Raw genomic sequence first — 25,995 nt, 5'->3', positions numbered from 1 at the left:
CCCTCTCATACTGGGGAACCCAGCACAGATGCATCCCAACAGCCTGAGCAGCACTGAGCAGAGGAGATGATCCCTGTTGACCTGCTGCAAATGCAATCTCCCTTCTTGCTGCCCAGCCTGCCCTTCCTGAAAATGCCTGCTTATCCAGGGCACTCCACTCGTGTGAGCTATCTTTCCATGTCTCTGTGACACCAGCAAAATCATAGCCCTGCAAATGCATTCAGACCTCTAATTCCTCTCACTTCCTCCACACAGCATGTACCTCAGTGTACAGACACGTCAGAATGTGACCATGCACTTGTTCCTGGCTTGGAACAGGTGCAGAGGTTGTCAAAGGTTGAGTGCAGATCTGGTCTTGAGTGATGACAGAACAAACTCAGTTGAAGGGATCCACAAGGATCATTGAATCCAACTCCTGGTCCTGCACAGAACCATCTCCAAGAATCTCACCCTCTGCCTGGCAGTGTTATCCAAAGGCTTCTTGAGCTCTATCAGGCTGAGGCTGTGACCGCTGCCCTGGGGAGTCTGCTCCAGTGCCCAAAAACTCTCAGGAGGAAAAATCTCTTCCTAATATCTGAACTAAACCTTCCCTGACACAGCTTTTCAGGTCACTGGACACAACAGAGCAGTGGTTTTGCCCCTCCTCCTCCCCTCACAAGAAAGTTTCAGACTGCAACGAGGTCTCCCTTCAGTCTCCTCTTCCCCAGGCTGAACAAAGAGGCCTCAGCCACTCCTCATATAGCTTCACCTCTGGGTGCTTCACCAGCCTCACTGCCCCTCCTTTGGACACCACCTAATAGTTTTTACATCATTCTTATATGGTAGTGCCCCAATCTGCCCCAGACTTGAGGCAGTGCCATCCCAGTTGACAGCAGAGCAGGACAACCTCCTCCCTTGCCTGGCTGGCCATGCTGGGCCTGGTGCCCCCAGGGCAGGAATGTCCCTCCTGGCTGCCAGGACACTGCTGACTCAACTTGTCATCGACTAGGACCCCCAGGCTCCTTTTCATTCCCCAGTCCATCCATACAACCAGGGTTGCCCCATGCCCAGTGCATCCAGCATTTTCCCTTGTTGAACTCCACATGGTTGGTGATTGCCTAGCTGTGTAATTTGCTGAGGGCCTCTCTGCAGGGCCTCCCTGCTCTTGAGGGAATCAACAGCTCCTCCCAATTTTGTATTATCTGTGATCTCTCCTAGTGTCCCTTTCAGTCCTGTGTCCAAGTCACTTATGAAGATGTTGAAGAAATGCCCTCACTAAGCAGCCATGAAAGCTGAAGATGAAGCATTGAATCCAATAAATAAGCTGCCAACTGATGGACAAGCAACACCTGCCATTAAACTGGACAAAGAAAACCTTTAATGGTAACCTGCCTGTCATGCCAGCTATGAATCTGAATTTACTTTGTGAACCCTTTGTTCTGGGAACAGGCTGCTGACAGGTGGCTCCCATTAACACCAACAAGGCAGGCAGAGATTCCTCCCACTGCCTGAAAAATCTGTCCTTTTCTGCAGATGTGAAAGGATGGTAATTGGGATCAGAGGTTCAGGTTGGTATTCAGTATGAAACAAATTTTACTTGCTGACTGAAACTCACAATCCGGAATCCTGAGTGTGTGTTTGTGCAATCTGGTTGTCTGACAGCGAACTAGTCGATTGAGTCATAAGATATTAAATGTGGTGTGCTGGAGAAGCATCTGATTGTGCTGATTTCCCTAAAGTGAACTGAAAATTTTCCCTGGCACTTCTTTCCTTATGTGTTTATGCTTGGTGAGATTCCATTTCATTGTTCTCTTGCTTAGTGCTCCTTCTGTTCACACCATGCTGGGTTCTTTGATCACTCCTCATCCTTTACTGGTCCTTCCAACCTATTCCTTCACTTCCTCACGGGATTCTTAGTCACTATTTCCACTACCATCGCTCTTACTTTAAGCTGTGCTCTCCAGGCTGGCCAGGCTGCTAGCAAAGCTGCTTTTGCTCCATTTGGTCAGGCTACTTGCCTTCTAAGCAGCCCAGATCCTCAAAGAGGGTCCCGTGGACATAGAAGCCAAATCTTGCTGCTGACATCAGCTGGACAAACGCACGTGTAGGTGTTTGTCCAGCTGATTGCCACCTGGCAATCCTTCTGGGTCCCTTCTAACTCAGGCTACTCTGCAATCTGTGATCTCAACTGTTGATCCATCAGATATACCCAGTCCTCTTCAGACCCTCTTCCTCCTCCTCCTCCTCCTCCTCCTCCTCCTCACCTGCAGTATCAAGGAAAGCACTCGTGGGGGCCTTCACTCTCTGCAGGTCGAGAGTATTTCAACACCACCACTCACTGTTTTCTCTTGCCACGTGGCTCAGGTTCAGCTGGTTCAGGTACTTCCCTGTGCAGGGCTCTCATCAAGGGAGCTGCCTTGGCACTGAGCCTCTTCTCACGGCTCCAGATCTGCATGTGGAACAGGGGCCTGCTCCCCAGGGGCCAGAAGCCACCACCTTATAACCTTCATCATCACTGGAGTTTCCACTTTCCAACCATGGTAAACAGAGACTCCATCTCCTGCTGCAGGTGAAGGTTCAGGGTTTCGAAACTGCAGCAGATCTGGGCAACCTGTGTCAGTGTCTCACTTGACCCTCCTTGTTCTGGACTCAAGATCTGCAAGCTCAGAGCCCCCTTGGATCAGGAGTAGCTGGCAGAGCTGACTAGAGGCTGTGGCTAGCAGACATGGGCACACCTAGCTGTCCTTACTGGCACCATAAAGTTCCTCCAAGAGTTTCCAGGACTCCCCTGACAACTCATAGGAGTTCCCAAAAGACCAAGAAAGTCTCAGAGGAGAGTGGAGATACTTCTGGGTCATTGTCTTCATCTGGCAAACAGGGAAAGACTCCAGACTTTTCAAGTGCTAGGTGCAGTAGTTTTTACTTCTACTTTTTATGTCAACTACTGAAGCTATTGGTTGACATAAACAAAATTACAGATGTCATAAGAAAGCTGTAAAACTCCCTGACATTGGAATTATGGATACCAGCAATTTGCAAGGGTTTTTGTTCTATAAAAAAATCCCCCAAAACCAACAACAACAAAAAAACCCCAAACCTTGGGAAAAAAATCTGTAACAAACTAGTAAGCAGACTGACACTCCCTCTGACCAGAGGTTGTAGCAACACCATGGCAGAGACAGTCATGATACAACAGTCCTGTTTTAGACCCTTCTCTAGCTATCTCCTGGTTATGACAGATGTTCAGAGCCCAGCTGCCAAGACAAGGCTCACAGCTGTCTGACTTTCTTTTGGTGAAGGATGTCACTCTCCTGGGTGCCAGGGTTGCTTGGACTGGGGACAGTGCAGCTCTTTCGTCTTCATTAAATCAGCTCAGTATTCTCTTAACATCTGTGAAGCACTTTGATGTCTTTAGACAGAGAGATCTCCAGTGGCACTAGTACACAAACAAATCGCAGTGCAATTGCCATTGAGAGAGGTGCAGAGCACATGATGAGAAAATGGTCAGCACAGACACAGAAGCAGCCTTGCTGCAGTTTTGATTTTCATCTCAGCACAGCAGACCAGAGTAAAATACCCCAGGGAATGCACTGCAGGGCCCTGTGTTGCAGGTCTGGCAGGTTCCACGACCCCTCAGTGCACAGACAGAGACACAGGGGCTCCGTGCTGTCCTGCCCCTCCCTTACAACCCAAATGCAGAAACACTGCAGGTGATTTTGCACTGCTGGTGTTGCAGAGCTTCGGAGATCTGCTTGCTGATGCTGCTCTGCATCCTATCCTAAATCCTACTGGAATGAAACATGCTGCAACCCAAATTTAATTTGGGGAAAAAGAAATTTACTGGGCGATATCTTTCAACTCCATAGTTTCCAGGCTACTTTCTTCTTCTGAAATGTTGTGTGCTTTTCTGATGGAATCTCCAAGCAGATGTGGCTTAAATCACAAAGCAGAGAACCTGCAACTCTGCTGTCCAGTTTGCTTTCCCTGTTAACATCAAGTAATGAAGCCCGCAGAATAGCAGATGGGGTCTCTCCTAGAAGCAAAAGCCTTCCTGAACAAACCAGAACTGCAGCTCCTTCACTTTCCTTTTAGCCTGCAACATCTCGCAGAAGCCTTAAAGGTGGCAATGCCTTGTAGTATATTTTTGGAGTTTGTATTAACGCACAACAATGAATCTTAAAAATCCAGCATAGTCAGTTCTTTCCTAAGTGAACTAATTGGGCAACATGGGATCTACTACTGCAGCTTCAGTAAGTATAATATATATCAAAATTTATGATAAAAATTAAATTCCAGAATTTTCTGATGGAAATTCCTGATGTGTTTGTATTTAGTTATTTTGTTCTCCAATACATATGTGATGAACTGCTGTGTCCAGTGAAAGCCAAGGCACTGCAGAATACATGTGCAGGAGAAAGAAAATCAAATCTAGCCTTACGACACTGACCTTATCATGTCCTTGGTTGCTTGTCCTGTTGCCTTGTTCTACCAGATATAAAAGCTTTCCATCTGAGCTGACAAACTTGGAGCTGGTTGGAGCTCTGAATCTTTGTCATTCATAGAGCAGCATTTATGAAAATTCATAAGACTTGTGTGTGCTTCCAGATCCATGCTATTTAATAGAGTATTGCAGGTTCACAGTCATTAGACATTGATAAATGCAGCACTTACTGCCAAAAAAACTATCTGTTGATACCAAGATTGCAGGACTCTTAGACCAATCATAAAAATCAAATAGAGACAATGTTTTAAATTAAACAGAAAACAGTCAGACATTTTACTTTACAGTCTTATTAATATGTATAATGCATTATGAAATCCATTTTATTTGCCTTCAACATTTTCCCAGCTGAACAGGAAGCTTTTAAAAAAAACAATTACTACTTTGAATCTCCTGTGCTGCATGCAAGTCATGTTGTGCCTGAGCTAATCCTTTAGTACAATTATTTCTCACTAGCAAGCAGTCATATTAAAAAATTATTAATGACTGCTTCATTTTTCAGAACTTGTAATCATTTTGCTATGCAATTTTGAATGCAAGGTAAGGAAAAAGAACTGCAGTTTGAAAACTTTCATAAAATCCCACCAGGTTCTGGCGCTCACTTTTTCCCTTTTCACTTGAAGATACCATTTTCTTTTCAACGTTAGCCATGTCAAAATAAAGAGAAATATTCAAAGCTATTTGCTATGGCTATTTTTCATGACAAGGTTTGGATATAAGTCAAGAGTAGTCATGTCTGAACCCAGATTTAACATTACTGATCATTTTCTAGATGCTCATTTAGCAAGTCTCCACATACACTAAGGGCAGTTTAATCTCCTTCTTACTAAACCAAGTGTTACTAAACCAGGGCCCAGCAGCAGGAATCACACATGGCTTTTATAGGGAGCTGATATTACCCTGATATCTGCATCCTGAAGTGATTTCCACTGCACTCTTTCCCGTGCTGTCCACTCTTCAGCTCCCTATAAAATCTATGTGGCACAGCTCATTGGGTTCTCAGCATTTAACATGTGGGAGAAGGAAACACAGGAAAAATTTGGCCATTATAATACCAAGTGTAGTTAACCTTTAAGTCACAGGATGCACTATATTGAACGCATGAGAAAACATAACAGCAACTCCACCAATAACTGCATCATTATTTCCAAGTTGCTTTAATCTTATTGCAGCATATTTTTCAAAGGCCTCATCAATAATTACTCTAGAATCATAAAAAGTTAACAATGCCCTAGAACTGCAAAAAGTTAACAAATTACTCAAATTCATTTTAAACCCATCCTGTTATATGGTTTCCTCTGTTCATCTGCTCTTATGTTTCGGTCATAAAGGAAATTATAAGAGAAAGAAGTGCACAGCGGGTTTTGGAGTCCGTTTTAATCTTTTAGGCTCTTTGCATTCACTCTCAGCAAACAAGCAGAATCTCTGCTGGTAGGGACCACAGCCACCCTTGGGACTCTCAGGGTGTGCAGTGTGATGCAGATGTCACTCAAAAGTAAGAGTTACCACCATTATGAGCACCCATTTGGTTTCCTGAACTGTGAAACAACTCTTTAAAAATCGACTATGTTCTCAGTAAAATATTGATCAACCATGCACCTAACAACCATTTCTAAAAGTTTATCTACAACAGAAATCTTGACCATTAAATCACTCTGTTTCAAGACAAAGATATATCTTAACGCCTGATTCTTTAACTTAAAACTGGAGTGTTCTAGGAAGACCTAGTACAATTTATCATTGTGAATTTATACAGATATCCTAAATCTGACCCTAGCCTGAACATCTGAATCAGAAATATTATTTTAGGCATGGCATCAAGCTGAAAGATAATCCATGAAGGCTCATGAGCTCTACAACTGAGGGTCAGTCTGTCACAATTGTTGTAAGCACACACCACCATGAGTAATAATTTCATGTGTGTTAAGACCTGAGTGTCCATTTAGCATCATGTACACAAGATGCAACAACTCTCAAAGCATCAATTCCTACTGTCTCACTTATTTCCTGCAAACACATCCATACTGATCCATTTTCCTTCAGTCTCTTCAACAGCTCCACTGAGCAGCTTCCACATTTGTGACAAAATGATGTGTGCAAGCTTACCTGTGCAAAAAACATTTGCTCTGACTTCAGGAATGGGATCTGCAAACTGCTTGGCTCTATATCCACCACTCACAGAAATTCCTGGTGAAATACACCAGTGAAGGAAACACAGCAGAGAATAATTGTTTATTGCAAAAATGCTGGGATGTGGGAATGGGCTGAGAAGAAGCACCAGATTCTGTCCCTTCAGAATGCCCCAGGAGATCATGAAAAAAAATAGATCATGAAACCTGAGGTGCACTGGGCAAGCAAGTTAGAAATACAGAAACATAAAGTATCATTTCTCCAGAAAGATTTTGTTGTTGCCACATTCTTCTGAATTCATAACAGATTTATTTATTTCATGTTACTCAGGTACTGGCAACTGGATTATCCATTTGTGCTTTAGAGGGAGAAGATCTCTCAATTCAAAAGCTATTTGCTATCCACACAAAGGCACTCAAATGTTGCCAGAAGCTCGGAGAAGTTCTGGGTTGATGCAGTACCTTAGGTTTGTATAGGATGCACAAGGCTTGACAGATGGATTCCTAAAGCTGGTATTAAAACTCAGTTGGAATTTCTAGAGAGCAAAATGTGCCAATATTTTTTCAAAGCTAAATCACTAAAACAAACTTTTTTGCCATAAGGCTGATGTTAATGAGTTCACCCTTGAAACACTACTGAAAAAAGTCCTCCTTTTCAATGTCTTGAGTGGCTGGTCTGGAACCAGAAATCAAGTCCTGATGAAACTGGGCATGGTACTTGAAAAGACCTATTCCACCTTTAAAAATTCTCCTGATGTCAAAGCCACTGTCAAAAAATTGGAATGGGTTTGATATTTCAAAATATGCTTAAAGCATCTTCTTTTGCTCCTGTATTTTTCATGTCTTTTCCACTGATCAGCTCTGGAAAGGCTTGACTGTTGAACTAAGGGTTACTTAGACTGCATTTGTGAGTCCTTAAGGATTCCTTTCCACTCTTTTTAGACTTCATGCAAATTATCATGGTAAGCAAGTGCAGGGATATTCCTACAGACCAAAACATTAAAAAAAGTTTATTCACAGATGCAGACCAGAGGAAATGGTGCAGGTGTATCACAGAGCAGTCAATAATTTGATAATGCACTGCACCTTTCTTGATCTCCAAATTTGCATGTATGTGAGCAAATAAATAGCTCTATGTTGTGTGCTTGGGAAGGAAAACATGAAAATCCCTTAGGTTTTTTAAGTAGGAAAAGAAACAAAAGTTAATGCATTAAGGGCTTTACAGCAATATCCATGAAACTAAAATCTAAATATACTTCTGAAAAGAGAGAAGGGAAAAAATGGGCAGTTACATATTGTGTCCTGTGTATTTTCACATTGCTATTTTAAGCCTAGTTAAAGCAGCTCTGTAATTACTGGAAATACCTTCCAACTTAAAAGGCCTCAAATATGGCTTGCAGACTTCTGTACACACAGAACACCTGCATGAATAGTGCCTGGTTCACAACCCCTTTTCTCAAAGGCTTACATAAATTTTCTGATAAGTAGTTTTTCTAGCAAAAAACTATGGGGTTTGTTTTAACTAACAAATGAGAAAAATGCATTTGTACTTCAGAACCAGAGCTAATACAATCTCTCTAACTGCTAAGTATTTTAAAAAACCTGTACAATTCATTCTCTTAGAAACCTGATTAAACACAGTAACATATTATAAATTACAGTAGCTCTCAAAAGTGTTGTCTGCCTTCAAGGCGCAATGCAAACAGGTAAAGCAATTTGTTCATAGCATTTTTCTCTAATGCATTTTTTTATTACTCATAAAGACAAAGAACTTTTGGTACCTTTAATCCCTTCCTGGAAAAGGCTACCAGATTCATTGGTGGAAACCCTAACATGTTATTCAGGTTTTCAAATGGATTATTTGCAATGGGAAGTTTTCAGAATAAAGGGAAGGATAAAAAAAGGCTTCCTGTGTCTGCAAGCAGGAATACAAGCCTTCTTCCACTTATGTTTTAAAGAAAAATTCAGTAAAGCACCTAAATTCTCATGGCAAGACCTTAATGCTAATTTTAACAGGTCTTCAGGAAGCCAAGGAGAATCAAGTAATAATCAGATTTATTTCACAGCTCCTATTTTGGCCATGAGTCATTTGTGCTCTCTGCCTAATTGTGAAGCACTTTGAAGGATTTTTTTTATAGTCAGGTAATATGAAAGCTGCTTAGCAATTCAACAAAACTAATCCAATGTTCAAGAGACACCTACTCACTGAGATTAAGCCAATTTTACAATATGGAGTTATCCAGTAACCTGGAACAAAGGAGGTATGTGGAGGACAAAAAGCAAATGCAGAGGAATGAGTGACAAATGGGGAACATAAAGAGATTTTTAGAAATAGCAACAAGGAGAAATGGATACATATGCTGAGTGAATAAAATCAGAAACAATGAATCCCAAGACATAGAAGTGTCGGAAGCACAGGGATTTATGCAGAAACATCCCCCTTTGCACAGCATCTGTCAGCACCAACTCTCACAGCCTAAGAGGGCATCTTCATGACAGGCAGTTCGTACAACACCAGCACATGACTCATCCCTGGGGCACTTTGTCCCCACAGCATCCCAGTAGAGCAGCACAGCACATCCAAGCATGGCATGGATGGGGAAGGAAGGAACAGAGTCACTGAGGGCTGCAGCTGTTTCTAAGTTAGTTCACCTTGGGAAGCTTTTCCAGTTAAAGGTTATGGCAAATTGTGACAGGATTTATTTTGCACTCTCTAGGAGAGCTTGACATTATCTTGGCAAAAGCACTGTATTTTGAATATCCAAAATTGCAATCTAATATCTCTGTCCTTTATGCAATTTTAATATCATTAAAGCTCTAAACAACCAGCAAGCTTTTATGAGAGAAATTACTCTTTTTTTAAAATAAGCAAATAAAAAGTCACTTCCAATACATTCAATGTCTTACAAATGTAACTTTGAGGACTACAGCAAATGTAAGAGGTAATTTCATGCTCCTCAAATACTGCTAAAAATTAGAGGGCACAAGCCAGTACACCCAAATGTACAAAACCTTTTTAATTTTCAGAACACCTAACCAATAAATTATAGTAAAACAAGTGCCACATAAGTCACAAATGTTCTAAATTCACTGATTTTTTCGCAGCTCCTCGAGCCCTGCTGTGATGCTGATGACAAACAGAAGTTCAAGGCACTTGTCTCACTTACACAAATGATTTCAGTATTGCAGAAATTCTCCTGCTACTCGGTAGTTCAGCTGTCGGCTTGACTACATAAAGTTCTGACATGAAAATGCATGTGGGCAAGGAAGAAGAATGCTTTCCTTCAGTGCTTCTGTAAGTTGAAACTTTTTTTTTAAATTACATTTGAACTGATGTTTGAAGATGATTCAATCTGTTCAAACATAAAATAGCCAAAAGTAAAGGAAAATGTATCCCACTAAAGAAACAGAAATTCTGTGAGGTTACAGCATACCTACAGCTCAATACCAAGTTTGTACCAAAATAAATGTAAGACTGGAACGTTTTATTTTTCAGATTTTTTATTTTATTCATTTGGGGGAAGGGGAGAAGATATTTTCTGTGTACAATCCTCAGCCCTTCGCAATGTCCTATATATCAAGAAGAAACAGTTTCCACTCTGCCTGCAAAGCTTTCCTAAGGGCAGAATAATGGATTTAGTGTGAAAAAGTGGGATCTTCAGATTACAGAATTTAAAGATGTCCAATGTTTTAAGTTTTAATGGTGTTACATATTTGAGTATGTCCCTATTACCTTGTCAAAGTCAGGATTACAATAATCCACAACGAAGGACAATGAAGAATATACATCAGTCAGATATCAAAGCCTTTTGGTAACTCTTTGATCAATTTAAGAGAATTTAATTAAATCTGATTCCAGAAAATTTTAGTGTTTTCATGTGCAAAGATACACCTCAGATATGCCAAACTCCTTCAGGAGCAGCTGCTCTTGAAAATAAATCCTTAGATAACTCCCTGAAATAGCTCAAGCCCTCAGGCCAGCACTTGCAGTGTGAGGAGGAGGAAAGAGGAAGTAGAAAATGCCTCATCAGCAGAAATCCCAGACCAAATTTCTCCTTTTGTTGCCTAGAGAGCCATTACAGTCCTTACTCCCGTTGAGGAGAGGTTTTCTTTGCAGGAAGAAAAGGATACTGCTTCGTCAAAAACCACCATTCAAACACACAATAGCTCCGAAGTTGTTCTCATGCCTTCCCCCTGTAGTCATGTGTAGTGGTGGGAATGCTGTTTACTCACAGTATGGAACTTTCCCTCCAACATCTATTTGTTAAATGCAATTAGCACATCCCCTTGCACTTCCTGTCACTACTGATGAGCGTCAAACAGGCTGCAAAAGCCAGGACAACACTTGGACCTACCAAATTCAAAGCCATACTGGACTGTCTCCTGCAGCCCTGTAGCCTGAGTTTTCTCCTAGAAACCCAATTGCCAGAATGAGACGAACAAAGAGAGGGCAAGAGCACAGAGCATGGAAAACAGTGCGGGATGAAGACCTCAGGGTAGCTCACCAATCCCATGGGAAGAGAACTGGAATTTGACAGGCATTGCACTTCTCTCACTTCTATTCCTGGCACTGCCCAGACCTCAGGAAGCTTAGTCATTCTGACAATTTATTCCTCACCTGCAGAAAACTGTCTGTACTTTCATGTACAAAATGCACCTGCCAGGTGTGATTGTACCTTTCCCCACCTTCAACCAGCACACATCCTGCCATGGAAAGATGGAACACAGCACTCCCTGGAACAAACCTTGTACAGCAGGGTTGTAAAACAATGGCACAGATGTGCTGAAATGTGGGTACAGATGTGTTTGGCACTGCTCTGTCCCAGCAGGTGAAGGAGAGAGGAGATGCCCCACAAAGAGCTTTGGCCACCATAAGTGGAAAAGGAAGAAAGGGATAATTTTCCTCCTGTCATCCCAGACGCTGCCTCTCCTCCTTTCTCTCATGCTTGCTTGCCATCCTTGAGACCACCTCAGTGGTCATTCCTGGTCAGCAACAAACCCTCACCCAGGCTGCTGTGCACCACTTGCATTTGTTGGGATAGACCCAGGGCATAGCAAAAGCATCTCTGGGTCCATCACTGACTCCAAAGGGCTCTGGAACCTGAGGAGTGGGGCATCTTTGCACTACTATTTAACCTCTGCCCAACGCAAACCAAGGTTGGGAGACAGGCTTCTGAAGGCTTCTTTCAGGATGCTGTCTGCAAAGGAGGGTAGGGAAAAGGAAAATCTCAGTCTCCTGCACATCCTAGTTAATTGTTTACATGTTTAACAAAATGTACTGCACCAAATCTTCACAGACATTTGGTGACATATGTCAGACTATAATGACACCTCCTATAATATAATTAAGAATCATCCAGAAAGCTGCCTGCATTATTTGGGAGAGGAACTCAGATTTGAGAAGTGGATCAAAATCAGTTTAATGATTCCCTATTTAGCCTTTAAATCCACTCATAACATGACATTGTATTTCCAATTACGGAATGAAAATGTTGATTAAACATTTCTGTCATTTCAGATTAGACATCACATGTTATCTCCTTATTATTAAAATCTTCGTATTTTGAACATAAAAAGGAATTTGTAGAGTCAGGCACAGGGTTTAAGTTTTTATAATGAGCCATTCATCTTCAGGTCAGGTTCCATAATAACTAACTGCTGCAAGTGAGTTCAGTGGGAAGAAAATGAAATGGGAAAAAAATGGAAATTAGAATAGCAGCTGAAACTGTGTCATATTTATACAGATTGAAGCATGATGGTATTTAAAGTGCCCAAACACCTTGTGACACCTCATCTTTACCTCTGCCACCACAATTTCAGAAGGCACACTGCAGTGTAGGCAGTTAGCAAATAGCGAAAGGCAGGGCATCTGACATGACAAACAAGGCTCAGCATCATTTTCTTAAGAGCAAATATCTCAAAACTTTTAATCAGAGGACAAGATTCCAGTGGGGAGACAGCAATTTCTGGGGAACAGGCCTGTGATAAATTTTTACTGACTATCTCTTTTCCTATTATGTTCAGCTAGCATGGCTACTGCTGGATTGCTCTCCCACAGAAAAACATTGAGAGGAAAGCAGGCAACATTTTTTTTAGCTGTCCTGCTTTTCACAGCAACAGCAAGGTGTCACACTGCTAATCAATTCTCATGGTTGCTTCAAAGCAACAAAAATAGGGCCTGCCTAAACCAGGGTACCCAGCACAGGGCTTGGTGTCTGGGGCAGCTCCTCTGAAAAAAAACCCAAACAAACAAACAAACAAAAAACCACTTAACTTTAGTCTCAAAAGCACTGCAGTGGGAAAAGAACAACACCTCCTGTGTGCCTTAAGATTTACAGGGATTTTCAGATGGAATGGCTACTATCAATCATTGCTGCACTCCCAGCAGGAAATTAGATTTCCTGTTGTTTAATGCTACAGTGCTAGACACAAGTCTATGAATTTGTAGTCCCAGTAGTGCTACATTAAAAATCTGTACTGTGGACAAAGAAGGGAAGAATGTAGCAGAGAGAACATAGTTTCAGACACTACCTCTCTGGCTTTGACTGATTTTTAATTTAATGTTGTGTTTAATTCAGCAAATCAGCTATGTGAAAGGACAAGCAATGTAAATTTACAGAGCAAAAAATTCTCATGTCAGTCTTTTCTACAGGAGGAACAATTTATGTCACTGTCACAAGTTGCCAACCAGGCTCATCATTCAATTCTTCAGAGGACTAAAAGTCTTCAGAGGTGCTTGTTTAAGCAATAAATTTGAGACATCTCATTCCTGATTGCTTTTATTGGGTGTTTTTCTGACCTCGTTTCTGCTTTCCATTCATTTTTACCCTTTCTTTCTCTAGCTATGAGAATAAAGCAGTGACCCATGGTCTCCATCAGAACAACAATTAATCCTTTTACAGTTCCGGGCACTTCTCTTATGGAAGGGCTCAAGTTGCCTCAGAACTGGGGCCAAGGAATGAGCATTCCATCCAAGCTACATCAGACCGGTGGCTCTGAAGGTGGTTATTTACAGGCAGTTATTTCTATATACTGGTTATTTATATATTTATATATACTAGTTATATAAAATATAAAAATATGTATATAAATAATATAAATATATATATTTCTATGTAAATATATATTTCTATATATTTATGCATACTGGTTATTTACAGGCAGTTATCTCCTTTTTACCATCTAAAGATGATGGAAGCTTCCATCCTCCCTGGAAACAGAGTCACTTCACTTGCCAGGAAAACTGTCCCAGCCTTATAAGCACCAGCTGAACAATCATGGATTTGAATAATGAATGTTGACCAGTCTATCTGTGTTAGGCTAAGTAAAATAAGAACCACAAACTACCATCTGTATGGATTAAAATAATAAACTAATAAATTAATAAATAAAAAGCCCACCACACCAACTCTCCTTAATGAAGACATGGAGCATTAACTGCAGATTCACTGCTAGACAATTCTCAGCCCTTGTGCTAGCCAAGCTTCTTCATCACACTTAAAGGTCAGGCATGCCTCATCTACATTTTATGTTCCACCTGAACGGAAATCAGAGCTGAGTGTTGCTTCCCAAGCCCATGAAACGCCAGACTGTGAGATCAGAAATTTCCTCAAGTGAATTTTAGACCCTGAGCAGCACCAAGATGGAGAGAGGTCTGAGGAGGATGGGCAATCACCTGCTGCTGACCTACACCTGCAGCTACTGCCCACCACAGGACGAGCCAGAAAACCAGACAGAGAAGTCTTGGATACACAGTGTCTCTCCCGGCTCTTGCACACTTGTACCTGAGATCTGGATAACTCATGCAGGACTTTTTCGGGGGGATCTGATGGCACTAAGTATGAACATGGATATTTATGTGATCAACTAAGACAGCATCCTTTGCTACAAATAAAATTGCTAACAAATTACTTAATTCCTGCAGGGAAGCTGCCTTCCCTGCTGGCCTGGCAGCTGAATGATGCACTCACCTCAACAAAGATGAAACAGGGGATGATGGAATAACTTCTCTGGGTATTGTTTCCTAAAGCCATTTCTCATCACACTTCTTGGGGAGGCACTGTTCAAAACTTTATATCCTGAAAAAGAAAAGACAGAGGTATTTCAGTATATTTCACATTTTTGGAAACTCCAAAATTAGGTTCATAACACAGAGCATGGACCTAATAGACCAAGTACAAAGTCTAGTAAGAACTTCAAGGTCTGCCTGTGTACAAAACACACTGAGAAAGCTCTCCCTTTACAACACAAAAGAAGAGACAGACATAGGTTACAGGATACATCATATAGAGATCGAAGGGTAATAAGGAATACAACAGTTTTTCTTTAAATACAATCCACTTCAAAGCAAAAGATTCTTCTTCCAAATTGTAAAATCACATTTTCAGCCCACTGACCTGCCTACAGTGTGTTTTAAACCAGGAGATTTTGGTAATTGACTTTTAAACTTGCACTTTGAGAGATAACCTTAGAGTAGACTGGCTGTACACATGATCAGAATGTTTATCTGTATAAATCTGCTCAAGATGACAGCACGTGTTATGCACAAAAACTCTTTATCCATAACAAGCAAATGCAATGAAGACCTGGGCCTTTCCTGTCCTGATACAAATTCATACATTCACACACCAAACTCTACCCAGTTAGCACTACTTTGGGCTGCTGGCTATCCTAATTAACATAACCCTACAACACTGTGCTAAGACACTATTTTTGCATGAAAAGTAGAAGAAGCAGAGAAAAGAAGACTAACACAAATTTTACAGACAGCCTGTGTCTTTTTCTGCATGCATGAGGCAGCACATCAAGAAGCTAAGTCTGGTTTAAAGTCGTTTACAGGGAGATACAGAGTAGAAGGAAGCTGGAAAAGCTGTGTGTAGCCCAGAGCTGCCAGGTGCAGGATTGCACAAAGCATGAGACACAGGAGAGAACCAAAATCCTCTGCTATCAATTTTAACCCAAGCACAACATGTAAGAGCACAGATTCAAGTGGGTCCAGCCTCACTTGCAACACTCACAAAGAAACTCTGCCCAGATGACAAGCTCTTCCATGGGTCAGGGCCAGAGAGGAGGAGGGAGATGGAAACTGATGTACTTTGCAGAGGGTGCTTTGCACAGCATCTTCCCGTGACTCTCGGACCTCACCGGCACCTGGGTGGCAATTCAGGCATGTGGAGCCTGTGAGGCTCACAAAGAGGTCAGTGCTTTCTCACCAGCTCTCAGCAGGGTTACTGGGAGCAATACCATGATCAGCACAAGTGAGTTCACCTGAGGTTATGATGGAGGAGCTGGATCAGCTGCCAGTGCTTGCCACCTGCACCATGATGCAGGCCCTTGTCTCACCACCTATGAACTACTTAACGTATTCCTTATCTCAGCTCCTCACAGTTTGACCCACAGCTGTAAAATACACAATGTATATGATGGATTTAGGCCCAGCAGAGGGACTGTGACTCCAGTGAGGCCACAATCTGTGTCAGGAATAGCTTCTGAACTGCTAAGCATTGAGAAATACAGTTTCAGGGAAAACAAAATAGTCAGGAATGTCACCTGTGATGTACCTCAGATGCTCCCATCTTACACTGTATCCCATTCTAAAATACAAATATTCTCAAAACACCTTGTTTTCCAAACAGACTTCAACTTTACTTATTAAATAAAATGGGGTTTATCTCAGAGGTTAGTGTTATTGATTTAAAAAAGACAAGGTAATCCAAACCCATTTGGACCATGGGGAATAAAAAAAAAAAAAATCAGTAATTCATTTTTTAACAGCACTTTTAATACCCCCAGCTCTTGTGCTCTGTGGCTTGGCAAACATGGAACCTGGTGGAATATCAGGTTAAAGAGTCAGAGCAGCTTACAGAACATTACTCAATGAAAATTTTCTAAGGTTAGACTAAGGTTAACCAGACTAAGGTAAGAAATAACCAAGATTTTCCATACCACTATACTGTAGCCCCAAGCTATGCCTTCAGTTGCAACTGACGTGTGTTCCTAACCAAAACAGAGGGTTGCAAGGCAATCCAAGAATTTAAATAACTTTCCCAACAAATGACTGAAAGAAACTGAACAAACTGGCAAAGAAACTGAGGGTTCATAGTCATGTAAAATTGCCTGATTTAACACTAGGGGACCCCTGATTTCACAGATATTTATCACTATGCCTGTTCCTTTAAGCTTATTGTGCACCACTGGTTTAAAAAACTGCACTGGCTATGGGAAAGCATTTCACATGCCAGCTTCTCTCCTGTGAGATGACACATTTGTGTCAGGCTGAAGTAGGAAGAGACCAAATGGTTGCATGATCAGCTAATTCCCAGATTGTGGGAAAACTCTCAGCTACCAGTGCTCAGTCTTTTTATCAGGTTACTTGACAAAGAAGTAAAGGGAAGCAAAGGTGCAGTCTTGGTGGGAGCATAATCTTTTTTCTCTCTTCAGCTGGCAATGAGTCCTCCAGGGATACTGACAGCAAAACAGATCACAGCAAACCCCAGATGCTTCAGCCTGCAGAGCAGCCAGAGAGAACACAGTTTTGCTCAAAGGACCACAATAAGACGTAAAAGAATTTTTGGTAAAAGTCTTGTTTTCTAATCCATGCAGATCTCTTCACATCGAACAAACTTTTGGAGTCCAAAGCCTCTGACCAATGGCAAATAAAAGGTATAATATCATCATCAGCCTTCTCCATTTATTATTTCTATTTTTATCAATTTGACTGAATTGCTAAGGAACTCATGAGAGCTAAACTGTAAGAGTCTTTCTGGATCCCAGTAGCTGTGATGTTTTCAGGCCTGGTATGTTATCACAGCACGAGAGTAGAACTGGTCAAACCTATTCTAACTAATTAGAACTCACTGTAGAGAGAATATTAACAATCTGAAGCTTTGGTATTATGAGGGGCTTCCACTCTTAAAACAATACATATATAATTGTATCATGCAATATTTGTGAATTAATCAAAATCAGTTCTCATCTTGCTCAATTTACCTCACCTGTGCATTTTCAGAAAGCCCCATATCTACAGCATAGGAGGTTATGGCCTGGCATCTCCTGGGAGAACAAGTGGAGGCAAAGAATATAAATAAGTTAATTGAAAACTGAAAGAAAGGGACAGAAACGAAAAAGAGAATTCAAGCTGAATAGATTTTTCTGGCCACAGGGATCTGTCCAGGGGAACGGCTTTCAGAATGCCCCATTCAGGTATTTTCTAAAGTCTTTTATGTGAGCATGTGGCAGACAGCAACAAGGACATATCTAGGACAAGCTAGCATTCACTGAGCCTTTATGGTGTAAGTTCCTGCAGCAGACACAGCACATACAGCTGTTGTTCTGTGTGATCAGTCATCAAACCAATTAATTAGCGGTCTATTTCTCTGGAGACCCTATGGTCAAACCTATGTTTTTTAGCCATGTCCTCCAGTGGTAGGAAGAGAAGATGAACTTTGTATTTCACATATTGCCACAGTGGATGGCTGGGCTTCTGTGGAAAATACTCAAACCAGCAATTCAGACATGCTAACAGGCCCTGTTCATCACAGTTTTTAACTACATTTCAGATAAGCAGGATCAGTCCCTATTTGCCTTGCCGTAACTCAGAGACCACCATCCTGAAATCCAGGAGCTGCCACACAAAACACAGCAGCAGCAAAGCCACTGGCACATGTGGGACACTCCCTCACAGCAGATTCCCAAATCTTCCCTGACCAGGAAAGAGGTGAGGAGAGTAACCACTGGTCATTTGGTACCAGGATGTGATGCAAACACAAAAAAAAAAGGATTTCTGTCTCTTAGATTCATGATCTTTTCAGCAGCAGCTAACACGCTCCCAAAACAAGGTGTAAATATTATATTAGAAGGAACACCAACTATTTCTGTAACAATGTAAAAGATACTTGAAACATCAGTATTTCCTTACGCAAATTACTTGAAACTTATGTTAGCAATTTGCAAACCTCTGTTGGCAATTGGCTTTAAATTATAAAGATCTTTACACTCATTAAAATATTAATTATGTTTACAAGCAAAAAATATCATGATCACATTGCCCAACAGAAACACAAATTGCTTATGTCAAACTCCCATTGGGTTAAGGAAAAAAATTAAAACTAATACTGCTGCTAACAACGATTATCCAAATTTTGGCAAAATCTGTATCTTTATAATCACTATATATTATACTATCTCTTACAGATCTCACTGTAAAGGGGGGTCTTCTATTTCTTGTGGGGAGGAAACAGTTGAAGCAATTTGCCAAACATCACAGAATGACTCAATGTACAGGCTGAGGAAAGACACACTCTACTCAGACTCCTGTCAGGCTTTCTGTCCACTTGACAACACAATCTCTGCACTTCAAATGTGCTTGCTAATTCCTGCACAAGAACCACACAGCTCTCATTGCACATTTCAGGAATACAGGTTTCCCTGACTGCTTGCTGCTGGAACCAGCAGAACACACACTGCAACTTTACAAAACAAGGGCTGATCAAACACACCCCGAGGTGTGACAACCTGTCGCTCTCTCCTTGTAACTTCACCTGCCATGTCCAAAGGCACCACATTTTCCCCATGCAACCTCTCCATGAGCATGTCTGCAATTCTGAACAGCTTTGCAACAGAAAAATAAAAGGTTAAAATTCCTTCCCCAGAGCTTTCTTCCACATAAATCAAACTGATGCACAAAAAAGGGCCGAAGGAATAAAAGGTAAGATTTTACTGCAAAAGGCAGTCAGTAAATTCCAAGCACAGACTTTACTGTTTTCAAAGTAATTGAAACCACAGTGGTGGCATCAACCACTTCAAAAGCCAAACCACGTGACAAAAAGCACAAATGGCTTTGTGGCATAACATCTGCTTGCCAGCCTTGCACCCAAATGCAATGCAGAATGCTTGCCTGAAAACAGCAAAACTAAGAAAATAACAATGATTGCAACAACTACAAGGTATCAGACAACCGGCATTTTGTTACCTCAGTGGCCCACAACATACTCATTTTTACCTGCAAAGGAGAAAGTCATCCTTTGGATCATGTTGCCCTTGAGGAAGCATGCCCTACACATCCTGGGGCTTGGGAAAGAGGGAAGCCTCTTGCTTGTATCATCAAAGAACCCTTTACCCATTCCCTGTGAACTGAGAGGCAGAGAGCCAACAACACCATGGCCACTAGACCAGCAACATGGTGTGTAAGACTAGAAAAAAAGTCTGTCCAAACCTGAGTGCCTGAGTCACACTTGATCTATAGCTGTTAAAGGTGAAGTTGTCTAGTGGCAATAAACAAATAAACAAATGTTGTGTGCTAAGCTTCAGGCCTCAGCTGGTGGCTGTCTCCAAGAGCACTCCTGCGTGAGCAGCACAATGTCCCACTCTGCCAGAACACTGAAAAGAAGAACTGAGCTGGTAAAGCAGAAGCTCAGTTTACTGAATCTAGGTCTCACCCCAAAATACAATTTATTATAAACTCTCCTGGTTTCTGCCAGGAGAGCAATACCATTTAATAGCTACACCATCCAAATAAATTGCCCTGTCACTGAAAGTTCGTTCTCCTTACAGGTGTCTCCACACAGACTCCTGGCCAACAAAGTAAATACACATCATTAATAGCAGCCAAAAAAAGGAATAAAAACAATATGCAAAATAAATCCACACATGTTCACCATTGCATTAAAAAATACTTTGCAGCATTTAAGGCAGAATTTTTTTTTTCTCTGATGAGAATTCTGACACTTTTCTGCTGGCCGAAGTCACATCTTCACATTCAGCACTCAACAGAGAACAGTGATACTTAAGTAATACAGTTCACAGCATATCTGAAATGATATCTCTTCGTAGAAAGTTCACCTGGTTGTGAAAAAAGCTACATTTATAACTTTTAAAAATGTGTTGCTGAATCCCTAGTGTCAAAGCAGAGTTTGATACCTGTAAGAAAGCAATGCCTCAGATTTCAAGGGCTTGTTAGGGTTGTTTTCCCTTGCTTACCAGCTTCATGTAGAAAATATCCCATGACTGAGTGATAAGCAACTGTACAAAATCTATGGATAGGCAGACTGATAAGGGTTGTGCACCACTTGCATCTTCAAGAGAGTTCAAGTGTTATGTTAGCACAACAGAGGCCATGTAACAACATCTCACTGTGGGGAGGAAAGTGAAATTGCAATGCCAGAGCTTCTGTCAACAGAATTTTCATTTATACCACTTGGCCAGGATTTTATAGATGTCAAAGAGAACCCAAACATATTTGTGTGAATAGCAGGTATGTGCGTGCTAATATCCAGAAAGCCAAACAAAATGGCCACAAGCCCAGTTCTGAACCCTCTCAAACCCATGAATCTCTCCTTGTCCAGCAGGTCTGGAACCATCATGGTTGATCTACTCCATTTGGTGAGACACTGAATTCCTTCTGAGAATTTTCACAATTTTCACTGTATCACTTACTTTGTGTTGTTTTGAATGAAACCCACTGAAATGTTGTGTCACATCAGCAAAACTGTATGAATAAAAGGTTTTACCTGCTATAGCTGACAATGCTACTCTCTTTCTTGCAAAATGATTAGTGGTATATGACAAATAAAGAAGGAATCTGACTAATTTCATTAGGGAATTCCTTAAAAAAATAATAGGCAGTCTCCAGAAAAAAATCAGAACCCACTAAATTTATCCATGCGATTACAAGACTGTCCTGCTCCTTGCTGTCCCTTAAGTTAAAAAAAAAAAACAAAAAACCAACTAACTGCTCTAGGTCTTATTTCAGCTTTTCAAACTTTAAAGTGAATCTAAATCAAACACTTGTGGAAAAAAGCAGACTATTTCTGGCCTCCACCCATCCCACCTGAAGGAACATCACCCTGATTTACTCCAATTAATTTGCCTTGTGATCTTTTCTGAACAAAGACAAAAGGAATGTTTCAGGTTGTTTCTTTTACTTCTGACTGGTTAAAACTCTATCTACCTCTAAGGGTATTTATAGCAATAAAACTGCAGTTGTGGTCAGCATTAATGTAACTCTTCCTATACATAAAGGGTTCTGAATTACAGAGATTAGTTACATTACCAGTGTAATGAAAATGTAGCAGGATATTGTTCCAAAAGTAACACAGCTGAGATCCAGAACTGCAACTGATAGACTTAATTAATAATGGGCTTGAGATATAGGTACTCTGTTTATGCTAAATCACCATCAGTACAGTATTCCATGAGAGTTCTACGTTCAGTGTCTCATTTCCATAACTCACAAAAAAAATAATCAACACCATTTCTGATTTGCACCTTCAGTCCTGCAAGGTTCTGGCTGGAAACCAAAGATCCTCAAGGTGTTTGGGATACTATCACGAAGGGCTTGTGACCAAATTTTACCCTCTGAAACCAATTCAATTCTATTTGGTGAGTCCCCATGCAAAGGCATTGAGGAAATGGAACAATTTCAACAGGAGAAAACCAGCAGCCAGCCTCCACCTCAGGCTCTTAACTGTGGAAAAGGAGGGAGATGTTGAAGAGAAAGAAGAAAGCAAAAGAAAGCTTCAAGAATACAGAAGGTAACAATGGAATGGTGCAGATGAGAGGAAAACTGGATGAACAGGAGAACTCCTATGGGATGGAGGGTAGGAGAGGAAAACAGACCACAGCTTTTCCCTGTGACATAAAAACACAAGACTGAAAATTTTGTCTATCAATACAATAGCCTCTGGAAAACACTCTACCCTTATCCTCCCAAAACCATCAGGGGTTTGCAGAAGATTTAATAATAACTTAATATTATTTAAAAATTATTAAAATACTTTATTCTAAGAAAAAAATATTCAAAGACATTTTCTTCATTCAGAATATTTGTACTTTACTCCAGAAAACTGGTTTTGTTTTTTTCTTTACAAAACCTCCTTAGCCACCTGTTCTACTGAAACCTACTGAGCTATTAAAAAAACCAATTGGCCGCTTATGTGTTAGCAAGAATAAGAAATATTTTTATTTATAAAGGTGCTTCACAGCTCTGCACAGAACTGATTTTGGGAATCCCAACCCAATATTAAAAACGTATTTCAAAAATACGTGCTGCATGGTGCTCTTGTATGCCACATCTGCTGAGCCTAAGCACAAGCAAGCTGCTGATCCACACATTTAAGTGCAAGGACGAAGCTTCTGCAAAGTGCGAGCTACTCTCAGGTCTCACATGGACATGTGTGAGTAAATTTCCAAACCCCTCTCCTCCCACTGCCCTTCTATGACAGCTTAGGAAGCCAACACTTCGGAGGGTGTTCACACAGGTCATAGTATAAAGATCAACAGGCAGAAATACTGAGATGAGCATGGGAAGGAACTGAGCATAGCAATGCTACACAGAGTAAGGGAATAAAAATCAGGTGATTAACACGGTTCGATTTCTTTCTGTTTTTTTTTTTTTTCCAGGAGATGAACTCTGCATTAGAAATTTCCTCTCAAAATCCTGGTGAGCTGGTTTAAAAACTAGTCATGTAATAGGCACAAGCCAATGGACTCCAGATAGAAAGAAAAAACCCATTCATTTTGTCCCCTCAGGGCTAAGCAAACTGTGTGAGTATTGATTGCAAGCTGTAATATTATGAAAGTAAACAAACAACTGCCTCTCCACAGTGTAGCCTTTGGCGATGAGGTCCAGGGGCAGGGCCTCTTGCTCCTCTTATATTCTGGAATTCATACTGGCAGTGGAGCTGTCAGGGACACACAAGGACTGCACAAAACTCCTGCAAACCCAGGAGCAAGCTCAATCTCATGTGGACCTTTTGTCGGTTCACTTGGTTTATAAACCTCCACTTTCATCCTTTGCCAAGACAGACAAAGGATTTGTAGCATACCTGCTCTATTCCCTCATACAAAACATCTTGGTAGAAGCTCTCCCTAATAGCAATGAAACAAAATTTTGTTTTGCTTTCCTCTTTTCTTTATCTGTGTCCATTATGCAGCCAAGGGAAGTATAACCCCCATCAAGTATAATCTCCATATCCCCAATTTGACCACTTCTAAGGGCAGTACTGAGCACAGCTCATGCAGTTTATGTGAGCCTCATAAACACTCCCTGGATGGAAAGTCAAGAATTTAAGAACCTATTGTTAGACTACAGCATTCTTAAAGAAAAGAACTTCTTATTAGTCCAAATCTATTTATTACTATAAAAAATACAGCCAACTACAACAAAAACATTTCTGAATTTACAGACCTTGTAATACCTCTCCCTTCTCTGTACTGTTATGCTATCCACAGACTCCTCTGTGAATCCTGCTTAGTCTGGAGTAGAGAGAGGGTTATGGCATAGATTTTCTCCAAGAGAAAGGCACCAGGGCTGATGGTGAGAGCTTGTTCCTCTTTAGTCCACTCAACCCCTCCTTGGTGGGTGGGGTGGCTGCTGGTAGCTTGATTGGCTCTGGTACCACCTTGTGTTCATAGATTTCAGGCCTCTGCTGTTGTCCCATGTCTGCTTTTTTCCAAGCTGCCATTCAGAGAGTTCATTTTTAAAAGAATAGAGACTTGGTATTTCTACCCATTAGGCAGAGAAACTGATGAGGATTATTATAAAAATAGGCACTAAATTATACAGCCATATGAAAGCAAGCTAAAGCTAAAAACTGATTAGGTAATGCCACTCTTTCAGACAACTGCTGTAGGAGTTAAAAGAGCAGAACAAAGCTTCAGGCAAGCCCTGACAATCAAGATCTGACAAACCCTTGTCCTCGCAGAATTATTTCAGAACCTGCACTGCTACTAGAAAAGGCAATAGCATTTGTCTGGCTGCAAGGCTACAAATCTATTTTGATGGATAAGGATGCCCTAGATTTTGATAGACTGAAAAACATGGTTTTTCATCTGTGAATCCAGCAAGGCTGTTGCAAACACTTCTGTGGATTTAAGCTCCTGATTAGGGCCAAGCCTTGGCCTTCTTGGAGGTCTGTGCTCTTCCCAGTGCAATTTTGTCTCATGACACCTGTAGAGGCCTCAGAGAACCTCACACAGACATTGTTTGAGATATTGGGCATTTAATTTTTAAAGCCAATAGAGTCTACACAAACAACTGAACTGTTACAATTAAAATGACTCAGCCCACAAAGACAAATTCTTAATTTTCTGTAGCTGAGACCTTAAGATTACATCTAAGAGTGTGATGTTACTGAAATTACATTCTGTAAGAGTTTTAATGAGACATGCACCTATTTCAGGTCCAATGTATACAGAAAGTTGCTTGTAGTATTTTGTGGACACTTACCAACATGAGTGTGTGCTCATAAAAATTCATATAAACTCAAATGCTGCTGGAGTCTGCAAATTGCATGAGAGACTAAGGCTGAAACTAAAGGGAACAATTTTGCATGCAATCTGATTTGATCAGAATATGATTAAACAGTCATTTGAACACTAAAATCTGGCAAAGCATATAAAATATACCATCATGTCCTGTGCTGTTTGCTGCCATCCTTCTAAGCAGACCATCAGAATATCATGTCTTGTTTAATAGTCCTCTACTGCTGATGCACAGCTCTCACCTCTAAAACACCATTATTCTAATTCTCAAAAATGAACTGATGACCTCTTTAAAAATGGAAAAATTATTTCCAGCAAACTGGTGTAAGACTTTGTTTCACACATACATACAACATTGTTGCATAGAGGAAACTGTTTTTTACAAAAAAATTGCTATTTTCTGCCCATCCAAGGGCCACCAATTTATACACTGCTTTTTTAAAAATACCCCAAAGACAGTGTTAGACAAAGGTGCAGTCACCCCATTCACAACATTGAAGGATTTATGCACTCTGTTAAAACTCAGATTATCACGGAAAGCAGTTCTGGATTTGGCTGATGTATTGCAGTTGCTGCTTCTAGTGCTCAAAACATCACATTTTATAAATGCACAAGAGCTATTTCTCTAGATATGTATACATACATATTCATTTATACACCATTAAAAAAAAAATTGAAAGACTGTATTCCCTAATCTACTAAGCACAATCAATATTAATAGTATGAAATGTACATATTCTCACAAAGAAAATAGTTTTCTGATTTGGAGATTAATGCAGTTTCAAATTTGATCTTCTTTCTCTGCTTTCCTTAGTTCATATTTTTCTCTTGTCACCTCAACCATGAGAACTGACATAATAAAATATCTGACATAATAAAAACATTGCAGCACTCTGTTCGCATATGTGACAGCACAAACAAAACAGGAATAGGGAAAAGAAAAGCCAAGAAATGCCAAATCATTAATATCCCTGGCACTGGAATGGATTATATACTGCAGAAAATACAGCACCCTGGCTGCTCCATCTTGTATGTGCATCCCTTCTTTGCCCTGCCATGAGCAAGTCCTCAGCCCCTGAGTCTCTTTCACTACCTGCCTCCTTAGGGTAGCTGTCGTAAGAGCAG

General features: G+C 40.8%; 1 protein-coding gene across 1 annotated transcript in view; it reads right to left on the bottom strand.

Moving 5' to 3' along the window:
* PLPPR1 (phospholipid phosphatase related 1) overlaps positions 1 to 25,995 on the bottom strand; it is a 121,128-nt gene that overhangs the window by 47,551 nt on the left and 47,582 nt on the right. The window contains exon 2 of the mRNA XM_059873985.1: positions 14,580 to 14,687. Within this exon, the coding sequence (XP_059729968.1) occupies positions 14,580 to 14,642 (63 nt within the window). The 5' untranslated portion in view covers positions 14,643 to 14,687. The remainder of the gene's footprint in view (positions 1 to 14,579; positions 14,688 to 25,995) is intronic.

This window comes from Haemorhous mexicanus, chromosome Z (genome assembly GCF_027477595.1).
Source record: "Haemorhous mexicanus isolate bHaeMex1 chromosome Z, bHaeMex1.pri, whole genome shotgun sequence".
NCBI classification, from domain to species: Eukaryota; Metazoa; Chordata; class Aves; order Passeriformes; family Fringillidae; genus Haemorhous; species Haemorhous mexicanus.
This window is presented reverse-complemented; position numbering and strand designations above follow the sequence as displayed.